General features: G+C 35.6%; 1 protein-coding gene across 1 annotated transcript in view; it reads left to right on the top strand.

Annotated features, from left to right (window-relative positions):
* The window catches only part of NCAM2 (neural cell adhesion molecule 2), a 132,438-nt gene extending 109,723 nt beyond the window's left edge, over positions 1–22,715 (top strand). The window contains exons 17-19 of the mRNA XM_057371676.1: positions 13,077–13,281; positions 17,565–17,684; positions 22,526–22,715. Of these exons, the coding sequence (XP_057227659.1) occupies positions 13,077–13,281; positions 17,565–17,684; positions 22,526–22,637 (437 nt within the window). The 3' untranslated portion in view covers positions 22,638–22,715. The remainder of the gene's footprint in view (positions 1–13,076; positions 13,282–17,564; positions 17,685–22,525) is intronic.
* Positions 22,716–25,125: the final 2,410 nt, after the last annotated feature.

The following is a 25,125-nucleotide window of genomic DNA, read 5'->3' as shown; positions in this document are numbered from 1 at the left end:
CATCTGTTGGACTTGGAAGCTCCAGGGGGTTCAATTTTGACCTGTAGTAAAAATGGAAATAGTGTTTTTTCCTATTTTACACACTAAAAGCATGGCTTACGAGCTCTGCAGCAGTGTATAGAAAACCTCAGGAAAAGAAAATTATTTTGTAAGAGTCCACATAGATATTTTATTACACATATTTCATTTTAAAATTTATATAGTTGTCAAAGTTTATGGTTCATTTCTCTCTTGCATACATGATAACCCAAGAAAGCAACACACTTTAAAGCTAAGGCAGAATAAAATATTTATTTTAAAAYGGTTCCCTTCAATTTTTTACTAAATATAACAAACATGATAAATTAACTGTATGTGTTGATTTTTACTCCTTATCATTCATACTATTTGGGGTTTAAAAAAATTATGACTTTGAAATTAGTTGGTCAAATTTAAATATTTTATTAACCTCACCCAGTTGTGGGATTTTGTTATTTCTAAGAAAATATTGATTATGATGATTTTTGCCAGTGTCAACATATTTTTGGAAGTCTTTAACACTTCATTAATGAAACCTCTCCTCATCTAACCAAATTACACTCATTTTAGAAAATGTCTCGAGTAGTATGTCTTCAGAATGCATGTGTGTGAGTCTAGGGACTAATTTATTGACAGAAATACTTTTAAAAAGAATTCATGTATTGAGTTAATTGAAGTAGCTGGAATTCAAAAGATTGTTATTTAAAAACATTGGTTTCATTGTGATCTGCAGAAAATCTCTCACTGTGTTAAGTCGAGCTGCTRTTCCATCTGTGGCCTTGCCTTTATGTTTTGTCACTTTAGCCTAATGTCATGACATTACTTGGAAATTAATTACATCAACAAGTGCCTGGCATGGTATGGTAAAGAAAGACATTTCCTCTTCTAATTTTGTAGGAGTTGAAATTTTGGGCTCCAATTTAGGGTCAGTTGGGTGAAAACCCATTTTCCATGCACAAACAACATGAATGTATTGACTTCATAATTTGCTTGTATAAGTGTTATTCTTCCAATATAAACTATTTATTTTTCAAATGATTACGTGCTTATTGAACCAAGAGATGGTAACTAATGAAGGCTAGGTAGGNTTTTTTTTTTTTTTTTTTTAAATGAAACTTTTCATTTTAACTGTGTTAGCAGATTTGGAATTACTAGGTACACATAAGTTACCACATCCTTTCAGATCTGAGAACGTATTTGTGATTGAGTATAACTCAGACAAGTGCTGTTGCTAGTGCTAAATTTACTGTTAGTGAATAGATCACCTTGGGCAGGAGCCTTTGCAAGAGGTTTTTTCTCCATTATCATTTTGAAAATACAGATAGTGAAAATGTTTGTTGTTGTCACTATTGCTTTCTGTGGTAACAAAACAGAAAGACTGCAAGAATRTCTCTAGTTTCTGTCAGAGAGCTGATGTTTGGCTAATATTTGGTTAGCAGATGCTGTAGTAGGCACTGAGGGGAAAGGAACCCACAGCACAAGCACACCACAAACTGCTGCTGGGAGATCTTTGTCAGTCTGCAGGAGTTCTGTGCTGCGCAAACACGGGGACTCCTTTTTGGTCCAGGGGAGCAGCAAATTCTTTCTAGGGGCTTCTCTTTGCAGTCACATCCCTTCTGCATTCTGATCCCACTGTAAGACAGGCACTGCATGAACTTGAGGGAGCAGAATCTTCTCTTGAGGATATAGAGGTGCTGTTCTGAACAGTAAAGAAAACCAMATTGCAGATCGAGTCAAAAGTAATGAGCACCTGCCACTGGAATAAAGAGTCTTGAGTAAAACTTACATGGTCTCATAAGCTGAAAAATAAAATAGGGTCTTATTAAGGTTACACAGGAGGTCTGATCCCAGTATTTACTTATTTCACCTCATTTTCCTAATTTTCTAGAATTTGAAACCTTAATGCTATTCTACCAAATGTTGTCTAACCTATTTTCACCTTCCATATGCTTGTCACTGTTCTTACAATTTTTTTTTTTTTAAATAAAGCAGGACAGGACACTACTGTAAAAGCAGAAAAATGAAAATTCCCATATCATTTTTCTACTCTGGTTAGACATTTGAAGAGCTCTTTACGAGCTATGAATGTATTATCTTAGCAAGTCATTCTAACATTGCAGATAAGTATTTAAGAAGACAAGATAGGAATTAGGGCGCAGAGACTGATCGACTGTGAACTCTCCAAACATACTGTGAAGGAGATAATGAAAAGCCTTGAGAAATTTTAGAAGCTAAATATACATTATAAATGGCAAGTTGGCTTTTATCCTCAGTGTCACAATGCCAGTGGGATAAAGAGACAAATTTGGATCACTTATCTTTTTTTTTCCAACTGATAGTAGCTTCATCTGGAAACTACATAAATTTCTTCCGTTAAGTGAGAGAAATTTTMGGTCTGCTCCAATTTGAATTATTCTGTGCTTTGTATTTTGAGGTTATCAAGTACTTTGAATGTGATCTTTTTCTTTTGGCCCTCCTCTTCCCATCAAAATCAAAAGAGGATGAGTAAAGCCAATATTATAGAGATTATGTGACAGAGCCAGGCAGTTCTGGGCAGTGACCCAAAACCTCTGTAATGAGAAAGAAAAAGTGGAAGAGAATAATGTCCTTGGGTTGTCATATATCTCTTGAGATGAATAACTAATACAGCTTTGTTTGTAGTTCTCTTTTTGCCTGTTTCATAATTGTATCTTCAAAAACAATGGGAGTGAGATTTTTTCCCAGTATTGTGAACAATCTGTGGGAATATACAGAAGGTTTTAAAGTCTTGACTTCTTACAGACAAGAATGAGGAAAAAAATGAAGAGAGACATTTTCAAATTAAATTATAATTCATAGGTATAGACTGAACAGCTTAAAATTGTAATTTAAACTCTATTAAAATGATAAATATGTCTTCACAAATTGAATTCAATATACTGCTGACATTAGTATTTAAATGTTAGATAAGTAAATTTGTTCCTTTAAATGTTGTAATTGTAAAAGGGATTTTAGGTCTTATGACTGTCAGTGTAAAATGCTATCCTTTTTTTTTTAACATTGTCACATATTTTGAAATGCTAATATTAAACTGTCTGTAAGACTGAGGTCCTAAAGTATTCTATGCTGAACTTATGCCTTAAATCCAAATTGGTGGCACAGAAACTTAAAAAGGGTAATGATTATTCTGTGATATAGTAGTTTATCTCTAAGGAACAGTATTTCTTAAATGTTCTGATTTACAGCCTTTTGAGTCTAAGGCTGGCTTCTTTCCTAATCAGATTTTATTTGTTGTCTTTCTTGCTTCCAGAGTTTTGACAAGTTCATAACATTTACAAATTGTTCACAAATCAAAGTATTTACGTAATGTAACTCAAATGCGATCCCTTATTTACTGCTCTTGGGTTAATAGAATATAAATTGCTGTCTCTCTAAATAGGAAAAATATTGCCCAGAAATAGACAAGTATATTGCATACAATGGAAATAAAATATAACTTCTGAGTGGTTTTATGAGGCGTGCAAAACTTATTATTACCAAACAACAAAATAACATTCCATTTAATTTTCTTGTGAAAATATAAGACCAAGCACTGATGCAAAAAAACAATAYGATATGCATGTGAACAATAGTTATTTAAAAGATAAACAGATATAGTGATTTAATTACACATGTAACCTTATGACCAATACTCAGTCAGTTTTCAGGGTCTTACTACGCACTCTCTTTACATCATGGAAACTTTCATAGGCATGACTCAAATGTGCATGCAAATGTGAAATTAACTAAAAAGCCTGAAAAAAAAGTTTTATTTTTTTAAAAGACATAGTGGAGCTTCGTAAATGATTTGTGATTGTGCCAGTTGCCAGTTCTCTACGAGTTGCCCAGTATGTTGATGATTTCTGATTGCTCATTTTTTTTCAGGAATTTTATGGGCAAAGGAAAAAAAATATATTAGTTTTAGGACGCAAGCTGAATATATTATAGAGAAATTTAGCTTCTGAGATCTATAATGACATCTCTGAAATCTTTGCTACATTCAGAGTTCATTTATGTTTACCACATTTACTTCATCCATTCCTTTTCTTCAGGCATGTAGGGAATGCTCAGTTTTCCTTTGCTACATGTTTATCTGATGCCACATATAAATGATGGAAAGTCACCTTTTCCCTTTAATGTCAATGACACCTTAATATAAAGCTGATGGCATCAAATATCAAATGTAGAGATCCACCAGCTTTGTTTATTTAGAAAGAGTAGCAGTATGGAAGCTGTACACTTGCGAGCTATGCTAAGTTTAGATATTTTACAACTAGAGCAAGAAAYGGAGGCAGGAATATCCATTTCTGTTCATTTATTGTAGCTTCCGAAGTCCCAAAAACCTGTAGCAGTAATTCTTGCCACCATACTACCATTRTGTTGTACGATATTCTTATTAACAGCTCTGTATATTTATTTTACATGTTTAGCATTTTTGTAGAGGCAATTTCCAGTGCATATTTTATTTTCATAAAATTTTAATTTTAATGTGTGTATTAAGTTCCCATATTAGAAGCAAAGTAAATCTCGCTGAGTGTATGTTTCCAACAGAATTACAAATGAAAATGCATTAAATGTGCTAAAAACTAATTCTGTGAAAAATATTGGATACACTGCAACATCTGTAAGTTTCTGTTTTCAAAAACAGTGTGAAAGGCAAGGAAAAGAAATGGATTTAAAGCAGTTCATTTTAATTTGTGAAACATAGCTTATTTTTTTCTTGTTCATTATTCACTGTCATTTTGCTCCACTGATTTTTTTCATGCATGCASCACTTGTTGTCATCTCTGCATTTTCCCTGAAGAACATGTGCATGGTGTAACTGTGATGTCCCTCAGCACCTTTCCAAACACAATGTCAAGAAATGTATGTAACTTTGTGTGTCTTTCATCTGTTGTTCAAAGTTCATTTCAGTTCATATAACTTCTGTCTTCATTTTTTGTAATAAAGGAAACTGACTTAAAGCATTTCTATCTGTATTTTCTTTATTGCTGATAAATGCTTTTTTTCTTGTATTATCTACATGATACATTTTGTATCTGAAGAGATTTTTTAGCATTGTAACAGTATTTTTTTGAACAGTTTTATCCAAGGGTAAATATTAAAACCAAAACAATCAAAACATAAAACACACCACTACAAACATCAGAGTAACTAAAATTAGGATTCCTGAATTTTAAGTTTGGTTCATATCAGGTGGTGCCATGCTACTGCACTAATGGAGCAAATATGTGCAATATCTGTATAATAATGCAGCCTGAGCTTAATCAAAYCTGATTTAATCTGCTTGATTTGAAACAGTTGTATCCCCAGAGGTGGCTTAAAAAAATCCCAATTTTAATACTGGGAAAAGCCATACCCAACCAAGTAGTACTCTGCTGGAAGTTGCAGTGGTAGCAGTCTAACATTTTCAAGTAAAAACATGCACCATACAGAGCTTACAATATTAAACTTCGTTTTTTTTTGTAGCTAATGTCATAAAATAATTATATATTYAAAATATTATTCCAAGTATTACTTCTCAAAACTGTTGAGAATTTACATATGTCTTTAAGAAAATTCTGTCAAACCYGAAATATTTTTATCAATTTAAATAAAGTCCCAAGATAGTTTAACTGTTTTTCAGGACTCCTGCCAACAGTACTCTGCTTAGAGCTGTCATCCACTATAAAGATGGAAAAATCTCTCAAGTCTCTGCGATACGTGCACAGCGTGATTTTGAATTCTCCTAAATGAAGCAATTAAAATAATTTATCCTTGTGTGTAAGATCAGTACCAAAACCACACATAAGTGTGCATTTTCTCAATATTCACATCAGTCTTAATTAATCTGCAGAGGTTCTTAGAARCTCCTCCAAGAGATGTGTTCGGTAAATCTGCTGTCAGTTTGAGTGGAGGAAACTGGGACACAGAAACTTATTTCCCCAAGGCTTTGGAAAACCTGGGTGCAGTGCTGATGCCATGAACCCCACAGTGCAGCTTTTCCTTCTCAGGGCACAGGAGGATGGGTATCTCTCTCTCTCTCTCTCTCTCTCTCTCTCTCTCTGCATTTTTCTGGGGCTTCAGACAGAAGGCAATACTAAAAAAAAGTACCCTTTACCACGGTGACTGAGTGAATACATAAAAAATGGGGCTGTAGCTGTAACCTGATAACTCTTTGGGTATGATAGAAATGCTTCTGAAGTCTGGTCAGGGGTGATTTGATGATGCCAGGAATATATTTTCTAAAACTTCGCTTAAAAAAAAATCATAAGTGACAACTCCAGGGAACAATTTCACAACACGTTTTTTTTCTTTTTTTCTTTCCCTTGTTATCCCTCAATGGCCACAGAGAAGACACTCTTACCTGAATCTGCTATTTACATTACATTTACTCAAGCTGCTATTTACATTACATTTCTTTTATTTAGCTACTGCATTTATGTCTATTAAGACACCTTCCTAAGAAAAATGTTGTAAAAGGGCCATTAGAGTAAATGAGAACTCAAGTCCTACTCAGTATCCTGAGAGAGTCATAATACAAGACATTTTCTTGTAAAATTGAAAGGAAAAAAGTAATTTCAGAAAACTTGTTTTCAAGAGGATCTCAGCCATAACGAAGAAAACTCCTTCACTCAGATAACCATCAAAAAAATACAACATTGTGGACACACTTATTTCAGTAGCTCCCATCTGTGTAAGTGATGATCCCAGTGGCACTACAGGCTCCCCTGGCTCATTCTGGCTCAGATTTCGTTGGAGATTAAATAAAATATGAGGTGGAAAACAATCAAGATCTGCCACTTATGGGTAGAAGAAGGTTGGAGGAAGCCAGTAGTCCTGTCCCCTTATTTTTCAGAGCTCAAAGCTGTGTGTCAAGTGTCCCTGTCAGAACACATTACTCTGTCGTGCAGCACAGAGCACACACCCATGTGGTTTGTTCACTGCCCTTCAGCAGTATCTGTCCTAGCAGAGAGTTACAGGAAAAATCACTGAGGAAGAAAAAGCATTGCAATTAATGTCAACTGTAGCCTTGTTACCATCTTTCTGTATTAAGGAATGGAATAGAAAAGAATGCTCCTTACTGTCACATTCTCTTTTGCATCCAACAGTCCCCCAGTAAATGTTGCACAGAATCCTAATGATTTCTTGCAAGTTGATGTTGCAGATATAGTGATTTGTTTATTTCATTTGAAGGAAGACATGATGCCCCTGGGCACTTACCTGGCTCAAGAGCTGAGTTTTATAGATATAAATTGCTAAAAACAGGTCATGGACCTCTGGCTRTGGCAGCCAAAGTGTTGGAGCTTCTTTAGTTAGGGGTGAGGGATCATAGGTGCTTTACTCCTTTTTGCCTGCCATGAATTTTATCTCAGTAAGGAACAGAAGTGTTTAGCAATGGGAAGCTCTTGTGCAAAGCTAGGCTAAGGTTTCTCTACTAATTTCTGTAAAAAAAGCTGAGTACGTGCTACGTTTGCACACTACTCAAAACAACTTCCTTCTTCATGTGATGGGTGTCCCACAGGGCATCCTGATCAGCCACAGCAAAAAAGTTGTGTTTAAAACCCCTCTTGGACATTTCCTGTTGGAGAGGAAGATCCTTTGACACACAATAAGCAAAGCTGTGCAAGTCCCACAGTTTAGGTGTATCCATTTTCAATGAAGGAAATGCAAAGCATTAAAGCACAGTGAAATACAGATATCAGAGATCATGAAAAACCATCCTTGCCTGTGACACTCGCCTCATAGTATTTTATATATTTTTATATCTGGGATGGACCTGTGCTAGAGATGTATGTTGCCAGTCAGGAATTCTGTAATATTTCTGGTAAATCCTTTTGGTTTAACCTTTTTTGTTTCGCTTATGATATGCTTGTTTTTGAATGTGAATATATTTGGGTTTTTTCYTCTCTCCAGATCTTTAGCTTGGCACAGCTTGTTCTAGCAATGATCTTGGCYTTCCACTTTTTTACTACTAACTGGTAGAAAACCTTATACAGTGGTTTAATTTTTTTCATACTGCATCCTGATTGTTTTGGTGCTCATCAATGGATAGAAAATTTTAAGATCAATGCTTTCTATGTTTTGAGAGGTTTTAAATAAGCATAGGCATTTTGTAAGCCTTTGARTCTAGGAAAAGTTCAAGATCAGATACAAAATCAAAGACAATATTCACGGGCAGTGCAAAAATAACCATCATGGTTGGAYACCTTTTTAAGGGTCAGTACAACAGGGTAGTTCAAGATGATAAACAAGAGTGGTTTTCTTCCTGCCATGACCCAGTGCAGTATTTTCAATTTCACCCTCTAGTTCATAATTTYCACTTTTTTACTTAAGCTTAAGAGCAGTTTATTTTCTGACTGACTTGAGAGAGAGGACAAACATGTATCATAACTCAGTCCCATGTGCATGTAGCAGCCAGGTGTTACCCCATAAACTAGCAAAGTATTTTATAGCATTTCTTTTTTTTCCTTAAAAATTCAAGTTACTGTGAAAGGGAACTATGTATAATCATCTGTCCTTCATCATACCTCCAATCCATGTCTGCTAAGGAGAAGGGAAGGGAATAAGGCAGAGGAAGGTGCTAACTTGCTTTTTTTCCCAGCAAAACTCAATATGACTAAAGGTCTGAAAGGGACCTCTGGAGATCACCTTGTCCAACTGCCCTGCTCATGCAGCCTGCTTATCATAAAGCTTGCAATTACTATTTTATTGTAACAGTAATTGAATTTATACAGCATGATTCTGTAAGAGAACAGGAAAATGCTGTCACAGGACTTGCGTTCATGTAACATCAGCCCAAATATATCAGTGTTGCACATGTGGTTCCTGTGCAGAAGCAAAGCTTTAGTTTGCCGTGTGTGAAGTGTAAYTGAACACTGGCACAGGTTTCCCAGAGAAGCTGTGGCTGCCCATCCCTGGAAGTGTTCAAGGCCAGGTTGGATGGGGCTCTGGTGGGAGGTGTCCCTGCCATGGCTGGGGATTTGGAATTGTGYGAGGTTTTGAGTCCCTTCCAGCACAAATATTCTGTGATTCTGTACACATGCGCAGGCGGTGACTCCCTTTTGACCTGTTTCCCTTAGAGAATCTGGGGCAGARCCCTTAAAGGAATGCAGTCCAAATTTATATTTGACAGTCAAGAAAATTTATCTTTYCACTCAGTTCTTTTCACTGGAAAATTCTGTTTTACTTGCCAAAGCTCTTGTTTCATCTTTCTCATCAAATAATGAATTCTTCAAAAATGTTYAATTATCTAATTGGAAATCATTAGAAACATAACTTACTCAATAAGAGAGAACTTGAAAATTTCCAAAACTTTCAATGACACTTAGAGAAACTTGCTTCAGGTTTTTCTTTTTAGTGTTTGTTTTTTTTTTTTTTTTTTATTAATTTTTTTTGGTTTTTTTTTTTTTTTTTTATTTCTGAGAGTTTTTAATCTTATTTTTATAAGTATTGATTGATTAACACTTCTTTGAAGAAGTGGATAAAAAAAGTGTCTTTAACGTTGTCAGTTTACTTCATCATTGTGGCAAGATATTAAATTATTTATGCTCCATTCTGTATAATAAAACCATAAAATTTTAAATTTAACATTTTTTTGACAAATTGTAATTAAAACTGACTCAAAACTATGGAACTTCTACTTTTTTTTTTTTTTTTTTTTTTAACCAAGTGGTGGTTAAGAAGGACCTTTATAGTTAGTCAGCTAAGTGAGGTATGCAATAAACATTTTGAAAAAAATTCTAAGAACTGATTCTCTCATATTAACGTTGGAATTTTATGATTTAAAGTAGGTTTGTTTTCAACTAGGAGAATAAAAAGGTATGTAATGCGTAAACGCTTTGTTACTTTAGAGCACAAAGTAAAACTACTATTTTTAGTCTGTTTGGTAAATACTGGGAAACTGTCGAAACCCCAAATATTTAAAAAAAAAAGTTATTTAATATAACTTTAAATAATAATAGTAATAATATTAATAATAGTAATAAAAAAAATTAGGGTAACACTTTTTTCAGCAGAGTTGTTTTTCAGAGTTGGTGGAAAGGTTGTTTGTAGTATGACATTRCTATTTTATCCAGTCACAGAATTTKAACTTCTGTTGATGTCCTAATATATAGAGAAAAAAATTGAAATTGTTTTGAAACTGTAGATATATTAGGATATGATTTTTGAAACCAGTCAGGAGAGGTTTCATCTGCTTTAATAGTAATTGGAATTAGTTTTACACCTGATTTTTTTGGGAGCAGATAGGCATGCACAAAGTCAAAGCAATTTAAAAAAAGAACAGAATTAAGCCACAGATGGACTTTAAAAAAATCTTAAAGATAAACCATAACACAGATCGATTTAACACACAAGGCAATCCAGTTTCTTCCTGCTTTCARAAGTTTCTTCCTGTTTTCAGAAGAAAGTCCATAAGATCCTCAGACAGGTGAGAAGGCTGATGACAGCCACACTTCTCACCCCACCAGTGAGTTTGGCCACATTCCTGTCACTCTTTGGGATGTGGGAGATAAAGAGAGAAATGTTGGAGAAGTGCTGGCAGTTGTAAGAAATCACACTTATGAAGCAGAAACCTGCAGGAACAAAAGGGGTTCAAGTAGGGCAAATACAACTCAGGGCTGGTAGGGCAGTAGGGGTAAGGATGGGGAATGCTGAGTATAAAGGAAACCATTAACCACAAAGAGATGGAGAAATATACAACAGTCAAATATTTATGTCTCAGATGTCTGACCTCTACCAAGAGGATTAAAAATGAAGAACCAAGTCTCCCCTACAACTCTGGCAGATATTATACAAAGGAGTGATATTTCTACTGTAAACATTTCTTTCACTTGCCAGTGAGAATACTGTGCAGACATTTCTGGCACTGAATCACTTAGAGTGGGAACCTTGCCACTTCACAGTGTTCCAAGGACACTGAAAGTGTGGTTCACAACAGTGAAAAATGTATCTCTTCATAGTAAAAACTTCTTAACATTGCATTAAMAAAAACCCTAAAACTAAACCAGAAGAAAAACCCTGAATCCCTTTTAAAATATGAATTAAATAAACCTATTTTTTCTCCTACATGTTCTATCTAGTGGTTGAGAAGATACAGAGATTAATTCTTCACTGTATTATGTCTCTAAAACAGACTATAGAATTTAGTGGTATTCTATCAGTTGAAATATATGAGCTTTTTAATAAACTGGAATTGAAAATCTGGTTATGTCTTCCTGACAATTCAGACTGGTAAACAAAAATGACTGAAGTTTACAAAGAAAGTTGCCAAACAGGTGGGAGGATTTAGGGATAAAATAAGTTTTTGAAGAAGTAYCAGAAATTACAATATTTAAGTAGGAATGTTGATGTTTAAAAAMGGAAAGAAAAGAAATATTGCAAATTGTCAACTTCCAACATTGCTGATGGGGCAGTGCATAAATTATACATAATTTCAGTGCTGTGCCATTTTTTTGTAATTTATGTAGTGGTTTTTAAGTCTTTCTGAACAAAGGAAAATAACTTTGAAGTAATATCTGTTTTTCTGCTTATCCATGCATGTAAATACATACACTGAATCCTAGCTTGTTGCATAATAACATTCTGAAGAACATTTCTATAATAAAACAACCCATACAAYAGACAATGAAATCGATTGCTTAAGAAGTAAAACCTTCCCCTTCTTTTGAGAAAAGTTTTTTACTTTTCCATTTTAGAGTTTTAAACAAAGACTAGACTAAGAATATATATTTATTGATTTAGAAGCTTGCAAGAAAATAACTTTCAAATTCTATTTGAAATGGTAAAGATATTATCATTAAAAATGGTTAAGCAGAAATATGAAAGCTTAAATGCTATGCTTAATCTGAAAACTATCTATAGTGTATAGGAGAATTAGAAAAGAAAGAAGAGAAAGATAATACTAACCAAATTAAAATATTTATATGATGTTACTTTATGTAATGGTTTGGTGTCTGTTACAACAAGATTCAAGTGATCTCCAGTCAGAATAATCTTGCTCCTATTTTGGCAGCAGGCAGAGCTGCAGGTGGAAATTGGGAGCCCACCCAGTGCTGGTGGGCAGTGCCCATGGCAAAATCACCCAGTTCCACCCCCCTGGGGAGTTTGCTCAGCACAGTGTCACACCAGGCAATTGTCACTGGCCAATTTTTTGATAGTCTGGAATCTTCTTGARTGAGCTGGATGCATGAGAAGGCTTTTCTCCCCCTCATTCTTGATCAGACACAAGTCCTCTCCTGAATAAGTGTAATCTGAGTGCACAGGCTCCTGAGAATCACTCTGTTCAAAAGGGTTTGTAGCATTGCTGTCTTGGAAATATCAACTAAGKCAAAACATTAATATTTTTTCTTATATTTGCAATGAAGTGAAATTAGTTAAACATCAGCTCTCATAATTCAAACACAGAAAGCAGGTGTGGAATGTGTTTATTTTGAAGTGTATGATTGTGTTTTCAAGGTACAAGACTGAGCCAGATGAGGTCCTAACCCTGTAATCACTTGATGATATGCATATTTTCCCCGACATTAAATTATTTAAGACTAAGTGTGTGCAACAGTTTGCAGATTAAATAATATGAATTAACTTACCTTTCACTCTCTTTTAATTCAGAAAATTACAAGAATAAATACTGTTTTGATATTCTCTTAAACCTTTCAGTAATTCTGCTTATCACCACTGCTAATTAATTATATATGCATTGTAGGAAATGAMAACTTATATCAGTGTTCATGTTGAACATTTAAAATATTTTCCTCAGGCTGCTTATTGCTACTCTCAGTCATGGAATGTTTAGATATGACATTATTTGTTATTAAATATTGCCATTTATGCTCTGTAAAGTTGCTGGAATTTTGGCAATGGGAAAATATTATGCAGAAGAGAGAGGTTTTTTGTGATTTTAATCAGGTGGTATATATGCTTAATCATCAGGACTGTTTATTTCTAATAATTTCTGAATKGTTCATTCCTAAGCATCCTTTAGTCTTCTGACCAATATCTTAGAAAATGCTATTTTAGGATTAATGTTATTAATAAGTGTCAATGTTCTTTCCTTCAAGACACTCTTTTTAATGGTCTTGGACTTGGTGCTGTCATTGGCCTGGGAGTGGCAGCYCTGTTGTTAATCCTGGTTGTGACTGATGTCAGCTGCTTCTTTGTACGACAATGCGGATTGCTCATGTGCATCACCAGGAGGATCTGCGGGAAAAAGAGCGGCTCAAGTGGAAAAAGTAAAGAGCTGGAAGAAGGAAAAGCTGCTTACTTGTGAGTATTTATCATGTGTGTTGGAAACATCCTTAAAAGAAAAAGCTGTCTGTCCRACTTGTATTAACTTTATGGCCGTTTTGTGGTGTGGCAAAGGGAATTAATAAAAAGCTTCTACTACTCGGAAAAGTGTTTCTCTGCAGTGTGTAGAGCTGTTTATTGCTTTTAAAAAGAAAAATAGAGACACAAAAAAAGGAAAGTAATACAGCTCAGTTTAGGATGACCTCTTTGTCCATCTTGACACAAAGAAAATCAATTGTAATTCAGTACTAGTTACAGACGTGATTTGGTTCATGAGAAACAGGTAACAGATCATTGTAACTCCACTTCTGCAAATCCGTCTTTGAGCTGCTAACACCCAAAACCTCAGCCTCTGGTTGTGACAGTCCCAGTAAATCCAGGACTGAAGGACACGGCATTATAGAAAATCCGTGAGAGAGTTTTTCTTCTTAGAAATAGCACTTGATGGAAAATCTTGATTCTTCTCTGTAGGTTTTAGGAATGAAAGGTATCACTGTAGTTTTTTGGGTTTTTTTTTTGTTTGTTTGTTTTGGGTTTTTTTTTTTTTTTTAATAGGAGGATTGAGTTGTGGTGAGTGTGATTGTTCTTCATAGCAACAGTCAGTGGTTGCCAAAAATGAGTGGGAAATAAACAATCCTGATTCTCACACATACTCCTCTGTAGTGGCTACTCCATCACACAAATGTGAATTAACTGATCCTTCATGTGAAAATATGATCTCTTAAATTATTAGAGTGGATAAGTGAGATCTCTGGCAAAATGGTTCAAGTACTGRTTACATAAAATCACACTTTTGAGATCTGATATTTACTGAGTTTRCAATAGGTAAACCGGAGAGAAGATTGCTTATGATCCTTCCTTTTCAACAGTTCCATCTTTTCACTAGAAAAATGACCTAATTCCTTCATCCTGTTCATCTGGTAGACAGCTCACGCCTACACTGTAATATGTGTGAGAACGCTGTCTGTGTGTGGTTTAATAATATTCACTGCTCCAATTGGTATGTGGCTGTCCCAATAGTCCSTCCTGTTCCTCATCCTGCAGTTTCTAGATCCCACCCATCTCCAGATGCCTGCAGAGCAGAGCAGAGCTTGCCGCCCTCATTATTCACAGATGTAGCAGTCGTCTCCTGTGCCAGTAGTGGAGATGTGTGAGTGTCTTTTTTGGGTTTAGTTCTGGCTATTTGACTTCAGGCTGTGTCTTTCTTTGGTTACTTGACCGCACATCTTGGTTGATTTCTTGAAAGGGGTTCCCTTTCAGAAACAGCTGCRCAGAGCAGAACCAGTTGTGAGCCTACACAGAGTATTTATGTCAAATAATGCTTCTGAAGAGAAGTTATGCCATAAAAAAGCTTTTCCATAATTCCACATCTGACACTAAGAGAAGGACTAGCAGTGTTTTTTCCATCATGTGAAGCCACCCTGTCCAGATCAATAGAATCAAGATGTGAAGCTCCTGGCTCTGACTCAGCTGTCCTTTCCTATTGAGCACAGCACCTCATTTTATGCTTTAATTTCCCATTCAAGGAGTGACCAACTATGAATTAGACCCTCCTGAATGGGAAGACCTTAGGGAGATAAAGCTTCAAATGTCACTTGACAGCAGTTTATACCTTGTTATCCWCATCTTATACCCAAATGCCATTCCACGCTGTCCCAAAAAACCATCGAGCTGGTCTCTTGATATTAATTCTTCTGTTGCACTTCTTTTGCAAGAACAACATTGTTACTTAATCATATTTCCTTCCTTGTCAGAGTGATCTTCAGTCAGTCAGACCTTTAAATATTTGGGACAGTTCTTATTTTAGCCTGTTCTCTGCATTAATAAACTGTCAGACTAAAACTTCAGGACAGACTTGAAGAGTCAGTGTTTGAATTTATATAATGGCAACTGATATTTCCTGAAATACACTGACATTTCCTCGTTTTAAATATGTTGGTTTGCATTCTAGGTTGGTCACAAAAAAACACATTTTTTTGTGGTTTATGATATGGTTCTTGGTTACATTTTGATTGTAGAATATATATATGTATAGAGAGAGAGAGAGAGTAAATGTGTTCCATATAATAATGAATGTTGATGAAACAATGCATGTTACATACACACAGACACCCATGACATAATGGATTTCCTACAAATCATTTTCCCTTCTTCAGAATTTGAAATGTTRCATAGATTGTACCTTCTGTAAATGCATGTGAATTCTGGTCACAAATAACATCTTTTTTGGGCTTTTTGTCCTGCAATGATTGTAAGACTGTAAATGTATCAAGAAACCAAGAAGAACKTAATCCCATTGCACCAACTTAGACATCTAATCTTTTCCCAGGTATGAGGTAGCCATGGAAGTTGAGTACATCATCTACCAAAAGGAGCTCTATATCCATTTGGGTATCTTAAATGTCACTTGCAGAGATAAATAAACACATGTAGTTTTGTTGGTTTTTTTTTGTTTTTGTTTTTGTTTTTGTTTTTAATAGACAGAGCCTTTTAGACTTGTACCTGTTAATTCTTCTCCACAAAACTTCTGTATCTGGGCTATATTCTCATTAACCTACAAAGATTTTCCTTAAAGATACCTATCAATGGATGGTAGCGTTTTTCTGATACTTGATGTTGCAAAAGCCTGTTTTATCACTATCTTGCAGAAACTATGAAAATGTGAGATATGGATTAGAGAAGAACATGCCCAGGTCTTTGTTGTGGTCCGTAACCCAGCTCCCTGCAACATCACAGTTCAGAAAAAAGTCTGTTAACTATAAATGTGAATGCAAAGCACCCTCTGCTTGTAGATTGCAGCTGATGCAGTTCCAGGATATAGGAATAATACGCATCAAAAGATATTGTCTTTTTGGAAATRCATATACCTTGGGTATCCTCTGATCTGCCTTTTGAGGATAAAATTATATGCAAATTGATTTATATTTTCAGTAAGTCTTGTTAATTAGTGAGTGTTGTTARTACTTCTGTAGCAGAGAACAGATATTTCCATATTGTGTCCACATTTCTGAGAGCAGCCCTGTAGAGAAGGACTTGGGAGTGTGGTTCATGAAAAGCTGGACACGGGCCAGCAATGTGCACTCACATCCCAAAAATCAGAAGTGTCCCAAGCTGCATCAAAAACAGCATGACCAGAAATTCAGGAGAGGTGATTCTGCCCCTCTACTCCAGTGGGACCTCGCCTGGAGTGCTGCATCCAGCTCAGCAGCCCTTGGGAAAAGAAAGCCCTTGGGATGGAGCACCTCTTTATGGTGTCAGGCTGAGACAACTGGGGCTGCTCAGCCTGGAGAAGCAAAGGCTCCAGGGTGACTTGTCTGTATCCTTTTTAAAGGGGATTTATGAATAAGATGGGGACAGATATTTTGAAAGGACAGGGGATGATGGTTTTGAAGTGAAGGAGGGTAGATTTAGGTTGGATGTGAGGAAGGTCTCTTTTACAATGAGGATGGTGAAACATTGGAACAAGCATGCCCAGAGGGGTTGTGGATGTCCCATTGCTGGGAACATTCGAGGTCTGGTTGAATGAAGCTCTGAGGAGCCTGATTTGGTTGAAGATGTCCGTGCTAATTGCTAGATGACCTGCAAAGGTCCCTTCCAACCCAAAAAATTCTGTGATTCCGTGGTTACCAACAAAGCCATACTAATAATACTGCTCCATCTCCCTTATTGTCTAATTAGCACAATGTTTATTCATTTGCTTGCGAGAGATTAGCACTTATTCCTAAAATGGGGAAAATATGACATAGAAACCATGTTTTCTACCTGCAAAACCAGAAGGGTTTAGATTTTTACCACGCAGGGGCTTTCTGCGTCACTGGCAGCTGGGGTTGTCACAACCTCAGGAGATTAAAGCACACTTTTGTGGTGTTTATACTCACRTAATGGCTCTTTAATGCTGCCAGAAAAGTTCAAGTGTAGCTAGGCATCAAGTCCTACCTTCATTATACTAGGTTGGGGAAGTTTACATCAATTCCCATGAAGAAGCTGTCGCCTTATTATTAGTCATAAACAAAATGCTCTTTTGAGATGCTAATTCATCATGTTTACAGAGTTARGGAAGTAACCATGGATACAGGATGCTTTGAAGACTTCAAGGAATTGGGAACAYGCTGTTAAATGTGTCTTGGTGGTGTTAGTCACTGATAATTAGTTCTGCCTTTCCTTTGCCAACTTTTGAGAGAAGGGATCTCAGTAATTTGTAATGTGCAATGTATGTAGTTAATGGGATGATAAGAGACTAAGACTCCTTTAATAATTTTTAGGAAAGATGGATCAAAAGAACCAATAGTGGAAATGAGAACAGAGGATGAAAGAATTACCAACCATGAAGATGGGAGTCCAGTAAATGAGCCAAATGAGACAACTCCCCTCACAGAACCAGAGTAAGTACCCTGATATTCCCTGGAGTTTCACACAAGCTGCACTTGACTGTGTGGACATTCTGGACTTCCCACACCCTGAGGGCAGATGCTCAGCRTCACCAGAGTGCTCTGCTGTGTCAATGCAGTGTCTGAAAGTGCGATTTGTTTGATTGGTTTGGTTTTTACAATAATTGATCTAAATCATGGTACTTCACATACACTGGCTGAGCACAGCAGTACAAGGATTTTTTAACTTGATTGCCCCTGATCTTTGCCACCCACCCAACACTTATCAACTACTCTGTGGGAACAATCTCTCAGCTCTCAGGAATTACCTTAGATTGAGTCTCACACACCCTCACACACATCTGAAGATGGGGCACAAGGATCCTGTGCTCCAGGATCCCAGCTCTCCAGTGGACTGGCCCCTTCCTGCTTTCATACACTTGACAGAGAGCTTAGCTCAGTATTTAAGTACACAGAGTGTAATTGGATTAATTGTGCTGAAGAGCAGCCACATTGCTCCATTTCCTCATGCCTCCTTCCTGTTCCTGCAGCCTTCTCTCAGTACAGAAACCACAGCAGCTCTCACCTGCACTCACAGACTCTGGCTGCCCTCTCAATAATGGGACCAGCCTTGTGCCCTAAGATGAAATTACTAAAGAAACCTCCAAGTTTTCTTTGCTTTGAGCACAACAATTTATTGTGTTGTGAAGATCTCCTACCTCATGACATCTTAGAGCTGTCAAGTCTATGAAGGGAATTATGTATAAATACAGAAACTCATCTGTTAATAATGTGATGAAATRTGATGTTCTTTAAAAGGAGAGGGTGTTCTTATAAAAGTCTTTTCCTTCTCTGAAAATATGAAGAAATTTCTGTTTTTGCCATTATGTAAAACTGTAAAACCCGGAATCTTTAATTTTTTAAAAAAAGGTTTGTTGTCAGCTGCCATTGATATTTGTAGTAAATAGGGAGTATGTTAAGTAGCTGCACATTAAGATGTACAGTTTTTTGACAAAGCTATGTACAAATAGTTTGAACTTGTGTTAATTAAATAATTATTAAACCTTTTAATTAAATAACAATTAAATCTGTTGAGTGACTACTGATATGTTTGCTCTTCATATCAGAATTTATAATCAGGGGCACAGTGGAGAGCTCATAGTCATCTAAAGAGTCAGGGGAATGTAGCTGTAAACATTGCACAAGTCCAGCAGGCCTTGGATGTATCAGTAGTTATATACCATGATTCAAGACTATTTGTAGCATCAGATCTTGCAAATCTAGCAAGGGACGTAATACCAGGAAAGACCAACTCACTTCTTTCTGCTTGTCACAATCATTACCTGACAGGAGTGAAATATGAGAAAGTTAAAATCAAAAATATTGTATTATCTTAGTGGAGGGGGAAAGAATCAGTTCCCACTGTCATGAAATGAAACAAAAACAAAAAAAAAAACCAAAACAAAAAAAAAAAACCCAAAAAACCTAACTCAAGAAAAACTGATAAGGATTTTGATGAGCATTATGCCTTTGGAAATACAGGACTGCTAAGAGATAATAATGATGACAGTTTCCTTCTTGGTAATTTCTTCCCTCACAACCAAWGGCAAAAGGCGGTAGCAATGCAAGGCACAGCTGGACAGATTTCAGCTAAAGATTTGGGACAGTGTCACTTGGGAAACTGCAGATGAAAAGAGACSGTGCAAGTGAGACACCTGCAGCGCCACTGGTACCAGGGGAACATGGAAAGACCTGTGACTCAGACACAGGGCATGCCCAAGGAAACAGAGAAGCGATGTAAAGTACAGGGGAGATGCACAACGGGAAGATGCTACAGGGCAGAAGTCAATCTCTCAGTAGGAACAACACAAAAACACATTATCAACAGCAGCAGGAAGGCACATGGTCAGGGTGAGGATGGCCAACAGGGATCTTGGAGGGAAGAGCTTAGCTTGCAGTAAAGAAAAGTTTCAAGGAAAGTTCAGGCAGGCAATGAAAAAAGGTGGGATTCATTATGACTAATTCTGCCAGTCATAAAGGTATGCAAGGTAAGCCTTGAGGTTAAAGTAGATGAAATATTTTTAATAATTAATTGAATTATTCTGAATAATAGCAAATTACACTCAGAACTTCAAATGCAATTTAAGAAGTCATGGGAACTAATTAGTAAAGAGATTACTTCCTCCTACAGCAATATTCTTTATTACATTGCTCAGTATGGTATTTGGCAAACTATTTTTTACCTTATCTCAGATGAACATTGTYAAAGCCATGTTTGGAATCCATGTGTGACAGATTAGCTCAAAGCACTTTTACCTTCAAATCAACAAGTTTTAATCATGCTGGCAGGAAATCAATTTAAGCTTTTGTAATATGATTAAAATACAACATACAATGTGTGGTACCATAATTATTATATTCCTAGTCTGACAATAATGTGTTTCTAGTATTGGTTGAGTTTCTCTTAGTATTAATGAAAATGGATGAATTTCAGTATAGAAATGGCTAGGAGCCATTTGAATATAAAATAAGAAAATAAATGTTTTAGTTAAAGATTTCTTTGGGTTGTATCAGCAGATTGTTGAAGTTAGGCCACATGCAATACTAGAGGAAGTCAATGTTATTAATGATTGATAGCTGCCAAAATCCGATTAAAGTGAAAGAATCTTTTGTTGGGCTTTCGTTGGATTTAAAAAAAAAAAAAAAAAAAAAAAAAAAAAAAAAACAACAAAACTTTTATTATAAAATGAATAAACATTTGAAAGGATTCATCTGCTCAGTTAAAAAATATAAACTTCTTTCAAAGAAATGTTGCTGAACAAAAATTAAATGTAGAAAAATTAGTATAATTAGAACACCTAAACTTGAATTAATTAATTGAAAGAGGAAAATTATTTAATCTGTTGATAGATATTAAACATGTATTTAAAGCAAAATAAAAAATCTGAAATAACAAAAATGTTGTCATAGGAAAAAAGAAGAACAATGTCCAATGACAACTCCACTCATAACTCCGATCCTATTAAAAAAAACAAACACGTGTTTTTAAATGCAATAGGGTTCAAGAATGGTGCATGGATTTTGTGATGAGGAACATTTTGAGGAGTAAAATTTTTCACTTGCATGTAGCTTTTGTTACTCCTTGCTTGCATGTAAAGCAAGGCTAATTTTATCACACTGTTTGCATGAACATGCATTTCAATGATGCCCAGCATCCTTTAACAGGGTTCTAGCAAATTTTCCTATTTCAAATAATTTGTAACATGGTCTTAATCCACTTAAACCAATTTCTTTAAATTTCCACACAGTATATTCTGTCAACTTTGTCAAGTTTTCCCTTTGACTAAATATTTGTTCCTTTCCAGTACCACCTTTTGATAAATCACTCTACCTTTATTAAAAATAGATTAAATTACTGAGGTTTTTTTTTTGTTTGTTTTGTTTTGGTTTTTTTTGTTTTTTTGTTTTTTTTAGTACTAGTTTAAGTGCTTTGCCTTATCAAAAGTTTGGTACACAGGCCTGCCTATCTAAAATGCGTCTCACGAGCTGCTCTTCCTCTGCCCCAGGGTTTTACCTTCTGCTAAAAATAGATTTGTGTTGATTCTGTTGTTTCCATTCTTTCAGGCGTCTTGCTGTGGGCTGAAATCTGTTTCCTTTGGGTGTGCCATGAGAAACAGACAATTAGTAGAGAYGTCCCTCTGTGCTCAGAGCCAGACATCTGATAATAAATCCACTTATTTTACTCTAGTAGCAACAAGTCAGTCTTCTCTTTGATTTCTCTCAGATACAGGTTGTGCTCATTGTTTAACCTCTGGATAAGCAGCATCTTTCTTAGCTCATTTCAGACAACTTAAATTTCATAGGACTGGGAATTAGATATTGTTTTATTTGCTGCTATTAAACACTGTTATTACAAGACAGTCCTAGGAGATTCCTCAGACAGGTTTTGAACACTGTATTCCTCTTTGGGACATCAAAGCAATCAAAGTGGAAATTTACTGAAACATTTAGCAGTTATTATGAGTAAAAAAGACAAATGCCTACTATTCCCTAGTTAAAAAACAGAAAGCAAACCTAAACTGGAATCATGATTAACAGCTATTATGCCCAGGAGACATTTTTACAGGAACATCTCAGTAAACCATGCATCTTTCTGACAGCTATATTTTTGACAGCTAATTACTGGCAGTAGGGAATCAATGATTTTCAAGACCTTTTTTGAATGAGATCACATTCAAGAGGGTGGGGACTCTTTTGCCAAATCTTCAGGGTTTTCACTAAATCTTGAAAGGGCTGTAAGTTTTTAATGAAACTACACTGTTTGATCCATGAAAATTAAATTGTAGAAGTTTCTAAATAATAGCTTCCATTACTTCCTTGCTCTAAAAGAAGTTCTCCCTAATCTCCAATAATAGCCGTGTTCTTTTGTATACAATTGAATTTACATTTAGAATAGACATAAAATAAGAGTTTATTGAGATTCAGCAAAAATCTTGTCTGTAAGTGTTTCACAGTATCCTAGGCAACACATATTTCTGTACTGACTTGGGTCAAGTAATTTGACATTCTACTTTTTCTTTTGTRCTATTGAAGAATTGCATTCTTCATTTTTCTGCAGGGCAGCAGCAATGTTCTTGTAATGTGATTCTTGTGGCTTTATAGATATGGAAAGAGTTGATATGAATTTCTTTAAAAGCAAAGAACCTCAGTGCTCATAACAAAGCTATTATACATTATTTAAAAAAAAAAAATTGTTGTTTTACACTGTGACCTATATAAGCCATACCTGTGTTATAGACCTAAATTTCACATTGTGTTATTTATGTGTTACCATGATTCTTCTTCTTTTCTGATAGGAAACTGCCACTAAAGGAAGAAAAYGGCAAAGAAGCTTTAAATCCAGAAACCATAGAAATCAAAGTTGCTAATGACATCATCCAGTCAAAAGAAGATGATAGCAAAGCATAATAAGAWAAACTACAGCTGTCTGGATAATGCATTTGGATTGAAGTAATCCTGTGACCAAAACTTTACAGCTGACCTTAATTTCATGGGAAACTTAAGCTTGGAATAGTTAGTACATGTGTACATATGAAGAAACAGTTCCTGTCTACAGTTCCTATTTTTTTTTTTTCTGTTGTTAATGGTTTTAGTATGTAGTTTTGCTGACACCAAGTCCCATGGTATAAATTTGAAAAATCTGCAGAMTAAGAACTGTAATATATTGTATGGCAAAGTGTTTATTTAGAAGAAAAATTCTAAAGAACCCCTAACCACAAACAAGACATCAGCCTTTTCCAGATGTTACAGTGCAAACTACATATATAAAGTGTCATATGATAATTTATTTATTTACATTTAAAATAAAATGAAAGTTTAGGTTGCCTTTTTAWAAAACCCAACTAAACCAGTCTCAGTATAATGTTCAAGACCTTAGATCTGGCTGACACTGATTCCAGCTGTGATTATCACTTGAAGTAGACAAAAAAACCCAAAAACCAAGATACTCTTCAACACAGAGCCAGGTCCCACTGCAGTTTTTCCTGGGTTCTTTGATAAAATAAAAAGCTGGTAATTACAATGTACAGATTCAAAAAAAAAAAAAAAAATTGGCTCAGTATTTCACAAGAATCTATTGGCCTCATCCTAACTACATGAGTGTGACTCTGAAAGGGTCCAGGATTTTCAGTGCTTCAGGTTTTCTGTATGAAAGTTTTGGAAGTTACACGTGAACTAAAATGAARCAAAGGTGCAAAAAGAAAATTATTTTTTAATCATAATCTTCTCTTCACCTAAAAACTCACAATATTTTTCCCAACGTATTTATACAARCAGGGTATTCATTTTTGTATTAGTCCAAACCATTTAGATAAGGGATTAAACTGTGGTTTAGTGAAATAAATACATTTTCTCCCCAAATCAGTACATGAAATATTAAAGTTGGTCTTATTGAGGCAGGACTTGTTCCTGTGTGATTTCATACTCTTTGTCTTAACAAGTAAAATGTAAGAACAGATGGAAAGAGGGACTTTGTCTAAGCAGTTAGGAAAATTTTAAATTATTAACTAATGCAATCTTATATTCAACCAAATACTTTTTGTTTTCATGCCAAGATTTCTTTAAGGAATTCCTTTTTATTATTCTGATCAACTTGCTCCACCAGGAAATCTGACAGATTAATTTGATCTGAAATTCATTCATATTTAGTATCATTGATTTAATGGTGCCACTAACCGGAACAATATAGTTTATTTCCATTCCAGCACAGTATATCCACACCTATGAAACACTTCAAAGCTTTGCTTGGAAAGAAGTAGATAAATCATATAGAAACTAGACTGGAAAATTCTACTTGTCAGGAATAAATGGTAGAGTATGTTGTGAGCCAGATCTCAGTCACGTCTGAGCTTTAAGTGTAGTTTTACTCAGCAAATTGTGCTGTCTCCATGCTGTATCTGAATTTTGATCATATTTGAAGCCTTTTTACTAGCTGAATTTTGTGCAGTAAAACCTAAAGTGAAATTCAAAAGGATCTCCTTAAATTTGAGGAAAAGGTCACAAAAAACTTCTAGATAACTCAAGCTTAAGTGTATTTGAAAGAGCTGAGGAGAATATATTTAATTCTTAGAYCTTTCTTATTTTTCAAAATCAAACTATTTTATTAGATTTTACAAGTTTTATCACTTGGGGAAATATTTACAATGTACCAAGAAGTTGAGGACAGAGGCATAGCACTGGTGTGGCTAGGACAGGAGGCCAAGTTCCCACAAAATCAGTACCAAAGTGAAAAAAATGGGTAAGAGGGGACAGCAATGTGGGATGCAAGTTATGGAAGATAACAATTGAAAATTGCTGRAATGAAGTTTCCTAAATGTTGAGGCACTAATTCTGGGTGAAGAGAAGATGAAGACATTCCTTTATGAGCTCTCAGTGTTGCTCCCAAGTGCTGAGCAGGCAGTCTTACCAAATAGCTGCCTGTGTATCAGATTTCTGTCCTGATTCTTTCTAAGTACACAGCAGSACTGCCCCTAACCTGTAATTAGGGGTACCAGTTGTCTCATTTATGTATATGAATATATATTCCTTCTACAAAATATGTATTGGCAGCTGGGCTTCCTCCTTCATCAGAATACAAAGAAGGGGCCTGGACAGCTCCAGCAGTTGAGAATGATGTGATTGRTGTTGCTAGTACATCCTCTCACACAAAATTTTTACCAGGATGAAGAGGAAGGTGGTAGATATTGTTTCCTCTTCTACCTGCTATCACAAATTTGGGTGGTGCCTGCATATTCAATCTTTCCTAGGCAAATGGTGCTTTTTCTGAAGCCAGCCTGAYCATTTCCACAAGAAGGTGCCTATACAGTGTATCAGAACTAGCAGTGTCTAGGGTCAACTGCAGATGCATTTCAAATTTTAGTACTTCTTAGCTGGACTTGCATTAAAAAAAAAAAAAAAA

This window comes from Malurus melanocephalus, unplaced genomic scaffold (assembly GCF_030028575.1).
Source record: "Malurus melanocephalus ecotype Western Australia unplaced genomic scaffold, MMel_1.1 scaffold_153, whole genome shotgun sequence".
Lineage (NCBI taxonomy): Eukaryota > Metazoa > Chordata > Aves > Passeriformes > Maluridae > Malurus > Malurus melanocephalus.
This window is presented reverse-complemented; position numbering and strand designations above follow the sequence as displayed.